Source organism: Podarcis cretensis, assembly GCF_951804945.1.
Source record: "Podarcis cretensis genome assembly, chromosome: 18".
In the NCBI taxonomy this organism is placed as follows: Eukaryota; Metazoa; Chordata; class Lepidosauria; order Squamata; family Lacertidae; genus Podarcis; species Podarcis cretensis.
This window is the reverse complement of record NC_137188.1, coordinates 4068944-4087030: the sequence shown is the minus strand read 5'-3', so window position 1 is coordinate 4087030 and position 18087 is coordinate 4068944. Positions and strand designations below refer to the sequence as shown.

The window sequence follows — 18087 nt, the reverse complement described above, 5'->3', positions numbered from 1 at the left end:
ATATTTATTCCTGTTCAAGGTTATTGTTCCTGGCAGTTTCTGCTTCCTCCGCCTAGGTGGTCTCCCACACAAAGAAGGTCTCGTGGAGGAAAGGGAACATTTTCACGATGCTCTGCAGTTCATCAGAACGGACCGCCTAATGAGACCAACAAAGGCAAGTGAGGGCAGTTGAGGCCAATGCCAATAAGCAAACTGCAATTTAAGCAAAAATGCCTTTACTCAGAGTGCCCTTCAAATGCCTCTTTTAGGGACCTTTTCGGTACTCCCCCCCATCCAAATTTACTTGTTGAAATAGCCTTCACTAGCCGTCACTTTCCATTAAAGGTAAAGGTACCCCTGCCCGTACGGGCCAGTCTTGACAGACTCTGGGGTTGTGCGCCCATCTCACTTAAGAGGCCAGGGGCCAGCGCTGTCCGGAGACACTTCCGGGTCACGTGGCCAGCGTGACATCGCTGCTCTGGTGAGCCAGAGCCGCACACGGAAACGCCGTTTACCTTCCCGCTGGTAAGCGGTCCCTATTTATCTACTTGCACCCGGAGGTGCTTTCGAACTGCTAGGTTGGCAGGCGCTGGGACCGAGCAGCGGGAGCGCACCCCACCGCAGGGATTCGAACCGCCGACCTTTCGATCGGCAAGCCCTAGGCGCTGAGGCTTTAACCCACAGCGCCACCTGCGTCCCGTCACTTTCCATTACTCACAGTATAAAAAGAAGGTGTTTGGGGCAACTGGGTAAGGCAGTGTTTCTCAACCTGTGGGTCCGCAGATGTTGTTGGACTACAACTCCCATCATCCCTGAACTCTGGCCTTGCTATCTAGGGGGGGGGGTGGGAGTTGTAGGCCAAAAACATCTGTGGACCCAAGGTTGAGAAAGGCTGAGGTGCTACAACCTTTTGAAAATTCAAGTTTTAGATACCAAGCCCATCTACCCGCCATCCTGAAACCTCTGTGAAATGTTAAAACTTAAAATCGCATCAGCAAACCTAGCTCGGCTGCTGCCCTGTGTAAGGAATTATAGAAAGACGGGGCCACCACTGAGGAGGCCCCGTTTCCCAGTCTTGCCTCCAAAGACCGGGAGGCCCTTTTTGCAGACCACCAAGACAATTCTCTTGTCAGGACAGCTTAAGAACATATTGTTCTAGGCAACTCCTTGGAGAAAGGGTTGCCTGCCAACTTTTCTCTACAGCACCTGCTCCTGTGGCTCTATTATTGGCACGGCTCACATTGACATAGCAGCTGAACTTTGACTCTCTCCATCCACCGTGGGGAAGAACTTTTATCTGCTACGTTGGAAGCGCTGCTGTTAAAGGTGCAGGAGCTGTTCTGGTAAATAGAAGTTGACAACGAAAAGGGCTCCTGTCTTTATAGTGGGGGGGAGTGTTGAACAAAGCATAACCACAAGGCGACCCTTGTTTTTGCAAGGTTTTTGGCCTCCAAAATTCAGGGGAGGGGCTCCCCCACTCCCAAAAAACAATCCATTAACACCTCGTTTGGATGAAGAAAATCACTCTTTCCATATGGCCTCATTTTTATTGGTGTTGGATCGGACATTTCTAGGCGCAAGGGTTTTTCTTTTTAAAAAAATAATAATAATGTTGGGCTTTGAGGCTCGCCTGCCCCTATGGACTGCTATTGCTCCATATTCTAAGTCCAGCCCTCTTAATGGGAATTCCTGCCGGGATGTTCTAACAAGAGGCGCTTGTCTGCTCCTGCGGCTTCAACCCATGTTCCACGAATTCCCTTCCCCAACACCGACAACAACCTTCTTTAAAGAAGAAGAAGAGAGAAAAAATTACATACATAAGACTTCTTTTGAAGTGACAACCCTGTTGGAAAAAAAACAGCTTGCCGGCTGGGTTGGGAAGAGATCTGTCAAGCTGTCATGTTTGCCTGGAGAAGGGGCTGTAACTTTGCCTGCAGAAAATCCCTAATTCAGTCCCTGGCACTTGGAGCTGTGAAGGCCCCCTGTTTGAAAACCTGGAGAGCTACTGCTGTCAGTCAGTGTTGACAATACTGAGCTGGATGTTGGTGTTTAGTCGTTTAGTTGTGTCAGCCTCTTCATGACCCCCTGGACCAGAGCACGCCAGGCCCTCCTGTCTTCCACTGCCTCCCGCAGTTTGGTCAAACTCATGCTGGTCACTTCCAGAACACTGTCCCACCATCTCGTCCTCTATCGTCCCCTTCTCCTTGCACCCTCCATCTTTCCCAACATCAGGGTCTTTTCCAGGGAGTCTTCTCTCCTCATGAGGGGGCCAAAGTACTAGAGCCTCAGCTTCAGGATCTGTCCTTCCAGTGAGCACTCAGGGCTGATTTCCTTCAGAATGAATATGTTTGATCTTCTTGCAGTCCATGGGACTGTCAAGAGTCTCCTCCAGCACCACAATTCAAAAGCATCCATTCTTCGGCGATCAGCCTTCTTTGTGGTCCAGCTCTCACTTCCATACATCACTACTGATAAAACCATAGCTTGAACTATACAGACCTTTGTTGGCAAGGTACTGAGCTGGATAGAGTGGTGCAATATAAAGGTACAATGTAGATTCGCCCTTTTTAAAAACAAACAAACAAACTTTTTATTCAAAATTAAAACAAAACATATTATCCAGAAACATACCATCCATATTTTTCCCCATTTTCCTCCCTCCCCCACCACACAAATCCCACCCCCACCCCCTGACTTCTCTCAGTTCCAGTCTTTGATTTCTCTAAAAATGCTTTTTGCTGCATGCTACACATTTACACATTGCTGCATGTCAAACTATTTAGCTGATTATTATCAATAAAAAGTTTGTGAATGTTTATTCAAAACCTGCCAAGGAGTCCAGTTCGTTTTGTTGGGTCTTCAGATACTTTGTAAAGGGTTCCCATTCATCTTTAAAGTCACATTTATCCTTGTCCTGTAGTTTATATGTCAGTTTTGCCAGTTCTGCATAGTCCATCAATTTTTCTTGCCATGATTCTTTAGTTGGGGTTTCTTCAGTCTTCCATCCTTGTGCTACCAGAACTCTCGCGGCCGTTGTCGCATACATGATGTTTTTCAGCTTTTTTGGCTGATCTTTCCCTACCATCCCTAATAAAAATGCTTCAGGTTTTTTAACAAATGTTAAATGGAACATTTTCTTCAATTCGTTGTATATCATTTGCGTGTCGAGGTCCCCAGGTCCACCCCAATAACTCACACATCACACAGAAATTTTTGTTTAAGATTTTTGGCATAATTTTGGCCACAACTTTATTAAAATACAAATTTGTGAGTGGTTGCGTAGGCATTGGTTGCGACTATCAGCCCCCTCCATGGGGGACAGACTGACATTCCGCACGATGCGAAAGTCAGAATGGGGGAATACACTTGGGGGTTACGAGGAGCAGGGAACCTGCCCTCACCCCAAATTCAACCAGGAGCTCATTGCTATGGCCCGAGCCCCCTTGACAGAGTGGACAAGCAATAGTTAGCTCCCGATTCCTTTAACGGAATCCCTTGCAGCAGCAGCATTAGAGGGGCAGGCAGAGCCAATCCATGCCCCTCAACCAACCAAACCATAAACCAATGCCTAACCGCAAACCTTACAAGTTGTGACGATTTGCTACGCAGTAGGCAAAAACCAAATGGCCCCAGCCAATCAGCCAGATGGACAAAATTCCTACCAGGCCCCCGTTCCAAAGCAGACGACCCCATGACAGGCATAGCAAGGTCAAAGCGAACAACCCTATTCTAGGGAGGGAGGGACGGGCAATCCAATGCACGGGCGGAAAGAGGAAGCCCTAGCCTCGTGCAAGGAGTTTTACTATTTCTGGCTGTCAATCAATAACTGGCAACATTAACTTCTTCCCAACAACAAGGGAAGCCCCAATCGCATCAGTGGCCAACGATCAATTAGCCCGCCCCCCAACTTTGGAGTGTCCTGGCAGCCCCCACCGCAACACGTGCTCTCCATGAAGGAGAACACGCTTTCCCAAATTTTTTTAATTACCTTACAATCCCACCACATATGATAAAATGTCCCCTCCTGTAAATTCGCCCTTTATTCACAACAATGAGGACCAGAGTCTTGATTTATTTTTAGGGGAAGGGCTACAGTTCCGTGGTAGAGCGCCTGCGGAAGGCCGCTAGTTGAATCTCCAGCAGTTAAGACTGGATGGACCACAGGCCTCGCTCAGAATAAGGAAGCGTCCAAAGTTCCTATTTCAATTACAGCCGTACCTTGGAAGTCAAATAGAATCCATTCCAGAAGCCCATTCGACTTCCAAAACGTTCGTAAACCAAAGCGCAGCCAATCAGAAGCCCCATCGGACATTCGGCTTTCAAAAGAACGGAAACCGGAACAGTCACTTCCGGGTTTTGATCGTTCGGGAGCCGATTTGTTCGGGAGCCAAGGCGTTTGAGATCCAAGGTACAACAGTACTCCATTGTTCAGAACAGTGAGGACTAGAATCTTACTTCATCTTTAACCAAAAGTGGTAGAGGATATACTCTGAATTCCAAAGTCCCCGGATTCAAATCCCTGTCATCTCCAGGTTAGGTCTGATGCAGAGAAAAGCTTTTCTCCCTCTCTCATGCTACAATTGGCAGGGGTCCAAAGAAGCTGGAGGCTGGAAGATTCAGGGCAGGTAAGAGACAGGCCTCCTTCACGCAGCACAGAGTTGAACTATGGAACTCCCTCCTGCAGTGGGGGCCACAAACTTGGGTGGCTTTAAAAAAGGACTGGGCAAATTCACGGGGGAGAAGACTGTGGATGGCTACTAGCCGATCTGGTTGGCCACTAGGATAGATAGATGATAGATAGATAGATAGATAGATAGATAGATAGATAGATAGATAGAAGACAGGATGCTGAACAGTGCCGGATTTACATATAAACTAAACAAGCTATAGTTTAGGGCCCCACTCTCTTGGAGGCCCCCTTAAATTTAAAGGGGGGGACTGGATGTACATTTCTAAAATTTCTACATTTCTGGAGATCTGTTCTTAACCTGAAACTGTTCTTAACCTGAGGTACCACTTTAGCTAATGGGGCCTCCCGCCGCCGTGCGATTTCTGTTCTCATCCTGAAGCAAAGTTCTTAACCTGAGGTACTATTTCTGGCTTAGCAGAGTCTGTAACCTGAAGCGTCTGTAACCCAAGGTACCACTGTAGATAGAGATAGATAGATTAGATAGATAGATAGATAGATAGATGGATAGATAGATAGATAGATAGATAGATAGATAGATAGATAGATAGAAGACAGGATGCTGAAACAAGCTATAGCTTAGGGTCCCACTCTCTTGGAGGCCCCCATAAAATTTAAAGGGGAAAAAACTGGATGTACATTTCTAAAATATAAGATAAAACACCAATAAAATAAAACCTACATACAGCAACAGTGTTTTGTGTTGTGTAGGCTCCTATTTGCGGTGTCCAAATGGCTTTAGATACCTATTAGGTCCATAAATTACCATATAGCATATATTCAACAACAACAACAACAAAAGCAGTGACAATTTGTTGTTGACAAAGGACAGCTGGACATATAAAGGGCCCCATTATCTTCAGTAGTTGAGGGCTTCATCAAACCTAAATCCAGCCCTGATGCTGAACTTAGATGGGACCCCTTTTGGCTGTTCATCTGTTCTTAAAAAGTAGAAAGAAAGCCCACAATTCAGCAAATTGCGGGATATCAATTGCTAGCACCCACAAAAAAAAGGAAGTCCTGTATGGTTTTTGTAGGGACTTGGAACCTCCGGCAATCCAGAGGAGCTTGCATTTCAGTGCCCACCAACCAGCCCAGTCAATGGTCAGAGAGTTTGAGTTGAACATCTGAAGGGCACTGTTAGCTACCCCTTTGTGGAGGGCCACTGGCCAGGCCTTGGACCCCCCTGACCCCCCTCGCCCCCACAATTGGAGGTCAGAGGGGGCAGTTCAGGAGTTGGGGGCACAAGCTGTCTAGGGTGTTTGAGCCTCAGCTAAGCACAGCACGAAGCATGAACCTCTGCCACCTTGCTGCCAAGCGCAAGAGGCTTCTTAGGCAATTTACAAAACCAAAGCAGAGTAGCTCTCTGCCCGCAAAGAGCTTACAGTTGGAATTTCAGCAGCGGTGGGAGAGGAGGTGGCGGGGAGAAGGAATGTATGTAAGGGGTAACTTTTCACCAACTAAGGTTTCACAGGGACAGGGGAAGGTAAGTTTTGAAGAATGCTATGGAGGAAATCATTCCTCCAAACATTTTAATCCCCGAGTTGTTGTTTCCCCCCGATTTCATTAGAAAATAAAAACATGCCAATCCACCACCGCAAGGTAAGCAGTCGTCTTGATGGTTTTCTCATACACTGTTTGTTCTCCTAATTTAATTTATCTCGCTCTCTCGCTCTCTCCCGCTGGACCAGGAGCCAGGGATGACGTCTCCTGTGAGCATCTGAGCGAATAAAAACTTCAGAGGGCAGAAATGAAGCTTCATAAACAGCAAAGCCCAGGCGCTCAGCAGGGGGAGCAGAGCCGAGGTTCATGAGTTCCCCAGCCAATTTTTTTATATATACAAAAGACTCTTAAAAAGGGGCAGGCTGCCTGCACGGGCAACACCATCAGGCTCTGAGAATGACTGTCGCTCCGAGGTTAATTCTTCTTCTGAGCCTTTGCTCCTATGGCTCGGGCCAGATGCCTGGAGGAAGAGGTGAGTTAAGATTCCCTTTTGCACTCTCATTCTTACTCAAGAAAGTCAGGAGGGGTTTGTAAAATAAACCATCCAGGTTGATTTTTTTTTCATTCTTTAAGTCGTCCCCCACTGAGGCTCCTGTGTAATCAGTTCCCTTCTGTTTTAGCAACATATCCTGGTTTTCTTATTAAATCTTGAAAGCATGGTTTATGTTCGCCTAGGTAGCTGGCTGCTAACTGCACCTTAAAGACGAACCAATTTTCGCAAACAATCAATTATTTTACATGTAATCTTAACTGGGTTTTGCCCCTCAAGCCCTTCTAAGTCTGGGGTTGGGCCAGGCAAAAGCTACGGTCAGGCAAAGAATCATAGGCACCAAGAGACAGCAGGTGTGCTCAAGGTGCCCCGACTATAAAATTGGAGAAATCGAGAGATATATAGCCTCACCGGCAGCATATCTCTTCTTTCTCGTATCCAAAAATGCAAGAAGGGCTTTTACACTCGCCAGAAGCTCGCCGGTCCTGGAAGGATCCTTTAAAAAAGTCCCATATGCTCAGAGACTTTGCGCCTGTTCATTGGGGGAGATAGGAAGCCCAGCGCACTTGTTCTTTAGATGTCCCTTTTAGGAAGAGGCACGGAGTGAGACCACTGATCCCCTGCTGGTGAGGCTTGCTGACCTCCCAGAAAAGCAAAAAATTGACCTTTTCCTGTTAGGCAAAAATCATAAGACGACCTGGATGGTGGCCAGATTCTGTGTACAGATCTGTAGGCGCAGACCATCCCCTGACTCAGACTAGTTCGTCAAGAAAATCCCCAAACTTGGTTCCATGGGTGACTCTGGGTCATCTCTCTGCGGTAGCTTATCTTAAAGTTTTAAGTGTCTATACGCTTATCACATTTATAAATTTTAAATTTATTGGTGTACATTGTTTTAAATGTTTGTTTTCCTTCTGGGATTGTACCTCCAAGTGTGTTTTATAAACTGGTCTCCGACCGTAATACGTTGTCTGTCTGTCTATCTATCTATCATCTATCTATCTATCTATCTATCTATCTATCTATCTATCTATCTATCTATCATCTCTATCTATCTATCTATCTATCTATCTATCTATCTATCTATCTATCTATCTATCATCTATCTATCTATCTATCTATCATCTATCTATCTATCTATCTATCTATCATCTATCTATCTAATCTATCTATCTATCTATCTATCATCTATCTATCTATCATCTATCTATCTATCATCTATCTATCTAATCTATCTATCTATCTATCATCTGTCTATCTATCATCTATCTATCTATCTATCTATCTATCTATCTATCTAACTATCTATCATCTATCTATCATCTATCTATCTATCTATCATCTATCTATCTGTAATCTTTAGCATCCTCGAATTCTACAGTTGGAAGGACCCTGCGGGTTGTCTAATCCAATCCCCTGTTGTGCAGGAATGATAGCTAGAAAGTCCATGGCTCTCCAACCTCAGCTTAGAAACCTCCAGGGAAGGAGTGTCCACCAGCTCTGGAGCAAGACAGCTCCACATCAGAAACTTCTTCCTGGTGTTTAGTCCAAATCTCCTTCCTTGTCGTTCAAATCCAATGGTCCAAGTCCAGCCCCCAGTCTTAGCTCAGCTGTGCTTGCCTTTGAGAGAGAGATACACACATTTCCTCATGTAAAGATGGACAGATCTGTCAATCTTATTCCCCACCCCCCTTTTTGGTTTTTTTGGTTTTTTAAAAAGAATTTCGGTTAATGATACAGAGGAAAAGAAAAGTGAGAGGGAAAAGGAGATGTGTAGAATACGTCTTACAGATGTAGGCTTTGTTTGGATAAATATAACAATATTTGTAGTTACAGGTAGGTAGCCATGGTCTGCCATAGTCGGAACAAAATAAATAAAATAAAATAAAATAATAAAAAAATTCCTTCCAGCAGCACCTTAGAGACCAACTAAGTTAGTTATTGGTATGAGCTTTCGTGTGAAGAAGTGTGCATGCACATGAAAGCTCATACCAATAACTAACTTAGTTGGTCTCTAAGGTGCTACTGGAAGGAACTTTTTATTTTATTTTTTGTTTCAACAATATTTGGTATGAGTTTATACAGAATGCAGTAGGATTTTAACATCTACATACATACGTATTAGGATAATAAAGTCATGTCTATTTAAGAATGTATGGGAGTATATTACATTGCATCCTTGCATACGGTTTCTGTCTTTCTTCCTCCTTATTGTTCACTTAACCACCTTTCCACATTAGTTTGCAAAGCTTTTTCTTTTTTAAAAATAATAATAATCCTCCTGAAGATTCATCAGAATTTTGTTGTGCGGTTATCCTATAATTTATTTATTTTACATAATAAAATATATATACCGCTTGATTGTAGGTAAAAACATCTATGTGTCCTGCAGGAAATATTAAAAACATTAATGAAAGTAGTTTAAAATGTTTGGAAATAATTAAAATTAGCAGTAAAATATATTAAAACACGTCAAAATATCGACATGTCCAGCCTGGGTATATTTGCATAAACAAAAATGTTGATTTCAATCAGCAGGGAGTTCCACAAGGTATACCTTTTGGTATGCAATTTTGCATACTGTACAAACTTTGCAAGCAATTTTAAAAATATTTTCACTAACGCATGCATCTTTATGCACATACTATTTGCCTGGAGAACTGCATTGCAAAATGATGATGATGATGATGATGATGATGATGATGATTTAAATTTCCATTCCACCCTTCATCTGAGGATCATTGGGTGGTTTACAATATAAAAACACAAAAATACATAATATAGCAGCAAACAGAAACAATACCCACCCCTAAGTTTAAAAGGCTAGGGCTAGGAGAAGAGGAACGTTTTTGCCTAGTGTCTAAAGATACGAAGTGAAGGCACCAGGCGGGCCTCCCTGGAGAGAGCGTTCCACAAGCAGGGAGCCACCACAGAAAAGGCCCTGTTCTCGTGTTGCCGCCCTCCAGACCTCTTGCAGAGGAGGCTCCTCCTAAATATCTTAGAAACTGGATCCATGTAAGGAGTGTGTTCTTGCTTGCCTCCTAACAGTTGAGCCAGATCAGTGAAAAAACTGACCAGCAGGTATAGTCAGCTCACGGAACTCATTGCCACAAGAACCCACTGGCTGGCTGTGGCTCTCCAGGGTTTCAGACTCTTTTCCAGCCTGATTGCAGGTGTCCCTGGGCAACAGGCAAACCTCCCTACTTGCAAGCTGAATTAACGCTTTGTCACTTGACACAGAAATGTGAAAGGAAGATTTAGGGGCTGCATGACCTCCAACAGCAAGACAGGAACACAGGATCCTGCGTGATTCCGGACCATTTTGAAAAAAGCATCGCCCAAAAAAATAAAAGGGGGGGGGGGAATGGGAACACTGACAGGTGGAGAGGGGCAGAATACCAGAAAATAGGCAGAGTCCTTATTGAAAATGGGGGGGGGGGAGTGTGTATGCCCTGAAAGGGGGCAGGGAGTATTATTAATTTTATATTTGTTTAAAAAGTTTTAAAGGTGCTCCTCCCTACCAATAGTTCAGTCAGGGCATGTGAGCAGTCCTCAGTGAGGAGGGCTCTTATCACACCAGGATGGATGAGCAATAATCAATCACAGTCCCGTTAGGAGCACAGTTCACATCTGGGAATGGTGGGCAGAGCATGCCAGAGGCTTTGTCAAGCCCAATGAACAGCTACATTTCCGAGCACAATTCAAAGTGTTGGTGCTGCCCTTTAAAGCCCTAAATGGCCTCGGCCCAGTATACCTGAAGGAGCGTCTCCACCCCCATCGTTCAGCCCGGACACTGAGGTCCAGCGCCAAGGGCCTTCTGGCGGTTCCCTCCCTGCGAGAAGTGAGGTTACAGGGAAGCAGACTGAGGGCCTCCTCAGTGGTGGCACCCGCCCTGTGGAACGCCCTCCCGTCAGATGTCAAAGAGAACAACAACTACCAGACTTTTAGAAGACATCTGAAGGCAGCCCTGTTTAGAGAAGCTTTTAATGTTTAATAGACTATTGTATTTTAATATTCTGTTGGAAGCCGCCCAGAGTGGCTGGGAAAACCCAGCCAGATGGGTGGGGTATAAATAAATTATTATTATTATTATTATTATTATTATTATTATTAACAACAACAACAACAACAACACAGATGCAGGTAGGAGGTCTTAGAGGGGCAAGGCTTTGGAGGAGAGTGAGTAGATCAAAGTGTTGGTGCCACTACAAAGAAGGCCCCGTGCCCAGCATCCTGGCAGATCAAAATTGAGGGAGGGAGGGAGGTGGTTTTTGCTAGGGTGGGGGGAAGAGAGGATTAGCTCCTCTTACCAAAACCAGAATGAAAAGTGGGTCTCCCTGAGGCAGCTCCTAGTCCTGGATTGCAATAATAATAATAATAATAATAATAATAATAATAATAATAATTTCAAGGGACGCATTTCATACCCTGTCACAACCTGAATTTCATACCCTGTCATACCTCAGTCACAACCTGAAATGGCTGATCTGCAATTTTGGGGGCAAGTCACTGGTGGGGTTTGGAGAATAGTTCCTGGGGGTGTGTGTTTTTTTGGGGGGGGGCATATGACCTAACACGGGAAGCTGCAGCCTTTTAAAGTCTAAAAAACCCGAGGCTTTGTAAGTTTGAGCAGGAACGGACTTGTAGAAGGAGCTTCTGGGCAATTTACCTTGCAGGGTGGGGTGGATGAAAAGCTGCCGGTTTCCAGGGCTTAATTGGGGTTGGAACAACTTGTGTAATTGCAATTACAGGCAGGCACACACACACACACACACACACACACACACACCAGTTAACCCTTAAGTTTTAGCTCCACAGATGTGCACATACCACAATTTGTATTTTAATCAATTGTTTTTATAGCTGGTCTTAGCTGCCCTGAGCCTGGTCTTGGCTGGGGAGGACGGGGTATAAATAAAATTATTATTATTATTATTATTATTATTATTATTATTATTATTATATCTGATCGTGGGCACCCCATCTAGCGCAGTCTTGTTTGCACTGACTGGCAGCAGCCGTCCCAAGAGCTCAGGCAAGGAGATATTCCTTGGAGGTGCTGGTTTTGAACCTGCTCTACCCACTAGGCTATAGGGCCTCCCCTTTAAAAAAAATGGAGGTTTTCATTTAACGGGGGGGAAGTGATTAAGAAGGTACTTGATTAAATAAAGTATAGATGAAGAAAAAGTGGATAGAAATGTGTGTGTGTGTGTGTGTAATATCCTCTCTCTTGCATAGTATTTCCTCACTTGGGTTCATCCGTTTAATCTCAACCGATCCACAAATGAATTTCACTATGTCACTCAGCAGATAATTAAACTTGTGGAACTCACTGCCACAAGATGTTGCTGCAGCAGCAGCCGGATGGCTTTAAAGTGTGGGGGGCGGATTAGATAAATTCATGGAGAATGAGAGGTCTATCAATGGCTGTTGGTCAAGAACCTCCCTATTCAGATGCAAGCTACCGTTGCTGGACAGCAACAGCAGCAGTTGATTGGTTGGGGCGGCTGGCTGGACAAAGAGCAGGGAGTAGGGGTTGGGTCTTAGGTGCCACCAAACTGAATTATCTCTGTGAATAGATTAATCAACTAAAACAAAAGTTGATTGAGACTTTAACTGCAAGGGGGCAGATTTTAATTGTAAAAAGGGGGGGGCTGGTTTTGGTGCTTTACTTTCACAGAGCATGATTGAAGATGACTTCTCTGTGTAACTGCTATACCTTGTTCCCAATTCATGGTTTCTCTGAAGTGAATGATCAGATAATTTTGTTCAAAAGGCTGAATATGGGGCTGGGAAGACGCCTTAGCTGAGAGTCAGGCCCGGGATTCTCTTGCGCCCTGAAGTAACAGGAAGATATCTGATGCATTCTCATTGCAGGCGGAGACCTTTCGCCCCAGATGCTCTCAGAGATGAGGGAGACAAATCAGGTCCTGCGGCAGATCACAGAACTGCTGAAACAGCAGGTAAGGGAGGCGTGAAGCCAGTTGCACCCTCCTCCTTTTAAGTTAAAAAGGAGGAAAAAGATTAAAACACCTGAACCCGGCATGGCAGACAAAAGCCATTCCCCACCATCAAATTATGTACTAATTGCACACAGGCTATTTGCATACCAGATCTTTTTTTAATAACAACAACAACGGTTACCCTTAAGTATTTGATAATTATTTCAGTTCCAGGATTCTACTGTTGGTAGAGCGATAATTTGTTTTGCATGGGGTCACCTCTCTCCAACCCAAGCTCCAGGGTTTTTCCTCATTTGCAGTGTTCTCTAGTGCTTGCCAAGCTTTCATAAGGACTAGAAACTTGCAAAGAAACTGCAAGTGGAGGTTGCAGGCTGCAGGGGGACATTGGTCAGCATCCCACCTCAGATGCCAAAACCTGGCTTTAGGTAAAGGTTACCAGATTATTTTTTTCAATGAATCCAGGGACACTTTCAACTTCAATGGATTTTGTATGGAGACTGGTCTGTAAATCCAGGGACCATCTCTGGGAAACGGGGACGTCTTGTAACCTTACTTTAGGTGTTACACCTGGGGAAGCCTCTTCTGCATTGCATCCACTTAGAATCATAGAATCATAGAATCATAGAGCTGGAAGAGACCACAAGGGCCATCGAGTCCAACCCCCTGCCAAGCAGGAAACACCATCAGAGCACTCCTGACATATGGTTGTCAAGCCTCTGCTTAAAGACCTCCAAAGAAGGAGACTCCACCACACTCCTTGGCAGCAAATTCCACTGTCAAACAGCTCTTACTGTCAGGAAGTTCTTCCTAATGTTTAGGTGGAATCTTCTTTCTTGTAGTTTGGATCCATTGCTCCGTGTCCGCTTCTCTGGAGCAGCAGAAAACAACCTTTCTCCCTCCTCTATGTGACATCCTTTTATATATTTGAACATGGCTATCATATCACCCCTTAACCTCCTCTTCTCCAGGCTAAACGTGCCCAGCTCCCTTAGCCGTTCCTCATAAGTTCCACCTCATAAGTTCCACCTAAACTAATGGACTGGAGTAAACCATGTCCTTTCATTTCAGTGGGTCTGTCTGAGCATGGCTACCGTTTGAGAGCACCCCAAGAACTGATTCTGTAGCCCTGATTATAATGGACAAGAAGCAATTGGCATAGCTGTCAACTTTCAGATTTGAAAATAAGGGATCAGCAGCCTGAAAAATAAGGGATCAGCAGCCTCACCTGTCCCAGGGACACTCTATGGGATATCTAACAATGCGGGTCAGAAGCGGGAAGCAGCAGGAAAAGGCGCTGGAATAAGGCAATTTCCCGCAAAAAAGGGAAGGTTCACAGCTACGGCAATTAAGATATTGTGACCTGGGAGAACATGGCAAGGATCCTGAACTTAAAGAGTGAAAGTCTGGGCCAATCCAAGGCCTCCAAAATCTCCTGAAAGGGAGAGAGGGAACTTTTAAAAAAATAAATAAAATCTATTGAGGGTCACATTCCCTTGGGGATAATCTGTCAGGGGCTAAAAGTGGACAGGGTCATTCATATATATATATTTGTTGTTGTTGTTTAGTCGTTTAGTCGTGTCTGACTCTTCATGACTCCATGGACCAGAGCACGCCAGGCACTTCTGTCTTCCACTGCCTCCCGCAGTTTGGTCAAACTCATGCTGGTAGCTTCAAGAACACTGTCCCACCATCTCGTCCTCTGTCGTCCCCTTCTCCTTGTGCCCTCCGTCTTTCCCAGCATCAGGGTCTTTTCCAGGGAGACTTCTCTTCTCATGAGGTGGCCAAAGTCTTGGAGCTTCAGCTTCAGGATCTGTCCTTCCAGTGAGCACCCAGGGCTGATTTCCTTCAGAATGGAGAGGTTTGATCTTCTTGCAGTCCATGGGACTCTCAAGAGTCTCCTCCAGCACCAGAACTCAAAAGCATCCATTCTTCGGCGATCAGCCTTCTTTATGGTCCACCTCTCACTTCCATACATCACTACTGGGAAAACCATAGCTTGAACTATACGGACCTTTGTCGGCAAGGTGACGTCTCTGCTTTTTAAGATGCTGTCCAGGTTTGTCACTGCTTTTCTCCCAAGAAGCAGGCGTCTTTTAATTTTGTGCTTCTTGGGAGAAAAGCAATGACAAACCTAGACATATTCCTTCCCACCCAATAAGAGACAGACAGAGCAGCCCTGATGTGTGAAGAGGACTCCCCCCCCCCTCAGCTTCCTTCCATCACGCCACTCATCCCCCCCCCATGGCACTGGAAATTAGGCTGTGGGTCCACCACAGTTCCCCACCCCTTATTTAGACCAATTAATTTATCCACCCCCAAGACTAGATTCTTGGGACAGACCACAGGGCGGCAGCGAGTTTGGGAGGAGGTGCTTTTTCCTTACTTTGCCTTACTTATCTACTTGTCCCCAGAGGTGCCTTGCTGCACACCCATCGGAAACAAAATGTTGGGTGGAATTTCCCTCTGGCCCACCCAACAGATCTCTGCTTATGTCCTGCCTCTCCAGTTAGGAGCAAACAAATCTCCAGGGGGAGAAGGAAGGGTAGGTCTCTGATCATCAGATGCCCATTGCAGAAAACCCACAAGTGAGATTCAAGCCCCACTTTCTCAAAGGTCCTTCTTTGGGCTCCAGCCCCTGTTGGCACTGGACACCCATGTTTGGCATCACCGGGAATGTCAGCATAACAGACTCTCTATGCCACATAGCAGAGGAGAAGCACATTGGCTTCCCAGAGGGTGTTTTTTCCCAGCATCCTAGGCCCTCCAAGTGCCCTTGTTGTGATCAAAATCTGCCCTTTTCCCCTTATGGGGTATCCAAGAGCCCATATAGAGTCCTTACATAGGTTCCCTTACATAGGAGAAAATAACAGAGGCCAACCAGAGAATATTGAGAAGCAAAGCAGCTAGTAAGCCTGATCTTTATTGATCTGTTGCAACAGGGCGCTCCCCTCACACGCAGGAAAGGAGGAGGAACCCAGAACAATGGCACGCAAGGCCTTATATAGACATTTTAAATTCCCTGCCCTGGAGCTCCAGACCACCCCTCCATACATCATACATACATCTCAGAAGGGGTGTAACCCAAGACCGCCACCCCCAGATACATCATACCTACATCATAGAAAAGGCGGTCTACAACAGAAATCTGAGTGCGTTGTTTATCTCCTGTCTGACAGGTTACCTGTTAACGCACACTTGATTGGATACCCTGGGGAGCCTGGCCAGTCTTTTGTAATACTTAGTTTTACAAAAATACTTAGTTTTCCTGAGCTAGGTCACAGGCTCACACCCTATTCATGTCTTAAATGTGCCCTTAAGACAGGATTTGTGAGGAAAGAGACAATGGGGAGGTTTCCTGACTCCCCCCCCTTCCTTACAGGGAAAACATTTGGTCAGTTTGGGAATCAAAATGGTCTCAGGTTGGTCTTCCTGTGCTGATCTATGTATGTGCTTGGTTGGTACACTTATGAACATTTAACATATATCTAAGATGCGGGTGGCGCTATGGGTTAAACCACAGAGCCTAGGACTTGCCGATCAGAAGGTCAGCGGTTCGAATCCCCGCGAAAGCACATCAAAGTGCAAGTAGATAAATAGGTACCGCTCCGGCAGAAAGGTAAATGGCGTTTCCGTGCATTGCTCTGGTTCTCCAAAAGCGGCTTGGTCATGCTGGCCACATGACCCAGAAGCTGTACGCCGGCTCCCTCGGCCAATAAAGCGAGATGAGCGCCGCAACCCCAGAGTCGGCCACGTCTGGACCTAATGGTCAGGGGCCCCTTTACTTTTAAGACCTCAAAATTCCTTTCACATCCCTATTTCCCAGGGACAGTCCTGGATTTACAGAAGCCATCCAGGTTTATGATTTGATCCCAGAACGTCCCACTTTTCCTTAGGACATCCCTGTTCCCATTGGAGAAATGTTGGAGGGCATGCAGCAAGATGGCTGCCCCGATGCTACGAGGGCGAAGCATCGTCTGGGGGGGTCTTCCGCCCTTGGCCATCCAAAGTGTGCTTTGTCTCTTGTGTAACTCCACATTCCAGACGCTCTTTCCCTTCCACCCCCGGCTCCCTGGCCGCCTCTCCCTGCCAGCAAACTGGAAAAGCAGACTGGCCCTCTCTGTGCCAGGACAAACTCTTGCGGAGCCGGGGGGCCTCCGGGGGGAGTCGCCGCCGTGCGTTCCTCTCCGGCCGTCCTTGCCGAGATGAAGTCAGAGATTCCCCAGGCAGCTGGGACGCCTCCGCTCACAAGCCTCTCATTAGAGAGACCATGCCGGGGGCCAGATGGACCTTGCAGTCCAGTCCATCAGGGGCCTGACTTTTCAAAAAGAAAGAAAACCCTTTTATGAAGGAAGGGAGAGTGCTCTTGAACTCAGGTCCTGCTTATGGGCCTCCCATAATGGTGTCCAGTTGCCCACTGGGATAACAGGAAGCTTTGGCCCTTTCCCCATCACTGACCCCCTATTCTCTATTCATGGAGGAAAAGGCTTTGATTTGAATTCAGCCTGATCTTTTGTTTCCCTTCTCTTCCCTCCCCTTTTATGAAGATCACCCGCTCTGAGACCCCGCAGCTAATTCTCCTCTGGCCTCCTCGCTGGCCCAAGTGGGACCAATTCAGCCAGCTAGCCCTGGGGATTATCTAATTGATTTTTTAATTTTATGGTTATTCATGTTTTTATACTGCATTTTATGCTGCTTTTATAATTAAGTGTTTTAAAGTGTTTTAAATTTATTGTTAGCTGCCCTGAGCCCGGTTTTTGAACCGGGAAGGGGGGGGTATAAATAAATTATTATTATTATTATTATCATCATCATCATCTCAGTGGCTGCGAGCCACATTGGCTATATGCGCTGCCTCCGCAGTAGAAGGCAGCAGCAGTGGCGTAGCGTGGGTTGTCAGCACCCAGGGCAAGGCAAGTGATTTGCGCCCCCTAACCCGTGGATTTGCACCCCCTAACCCTAAGCCCCAGATGTTGCGCCCAGTGCGGCCGGCCCCCCCTGCACCCCCCACGCTACGCCACTGGGCAGCAGTGTTTGTGAGTACCTATCCCAGGAGACAATGGCCACTGCAAGAACAGTATCCTGGACTTTGGGGGCCCTTTGTGGTCCGATCTGATTACGTTATTAAGGCTTGGGGGGGGGATCAACATGGGCAAAGTATTTTGGCTGCTGCTTGCCTCCGTGGCTAGGTAATAAATTTTATTAGTATTTTCCACACAACAACAACACGATAAATATCGAAAAATAACAATACACAAAACACAAAAACCAGCATACAAAAAAAAAACCCCACCACAAATCCATATCTTACAAGTTAATAATATAAACACTAAAAATAAAAACATTGACTTCCACCAATCCCACAGCACCTCCTTTACCTCTCATTGTGTCTTCCTGTTTTCCTTATCCTTTCTATCCTAGCATCTACATATACCATATTTTTTGCTCTATAAGACTCACTTTTTCCC

General features: G+C 45.7%; 1 protein-coding gene across 1 annotated transcript in view; it reads left to right on the top strand.

Moving 5' to 3' along the window:
* The first annotated feature begins 6232 nt into the window (after nt 1-6232).
* The window catches only part of COMP (cartilage oligomeric matrix protein), a 43165-nt gene continuing 31310 nt past the window's right edge, over nt 6233-18087 (top strand). The window contains exons 1-2 of the mRNA XM_079960561.1: nt 6233-6641; nt 12537-12622. Coding sequence (XP_079816687.1) covers nt 6566-6641; nt 12537-12622 — 162 coding nt within the window. The 5' untranslated portion in view covers nt 6233-6565. The remainder of the gene's footprint in view (nt 6642-12536; nt 12623-18087) is intronic.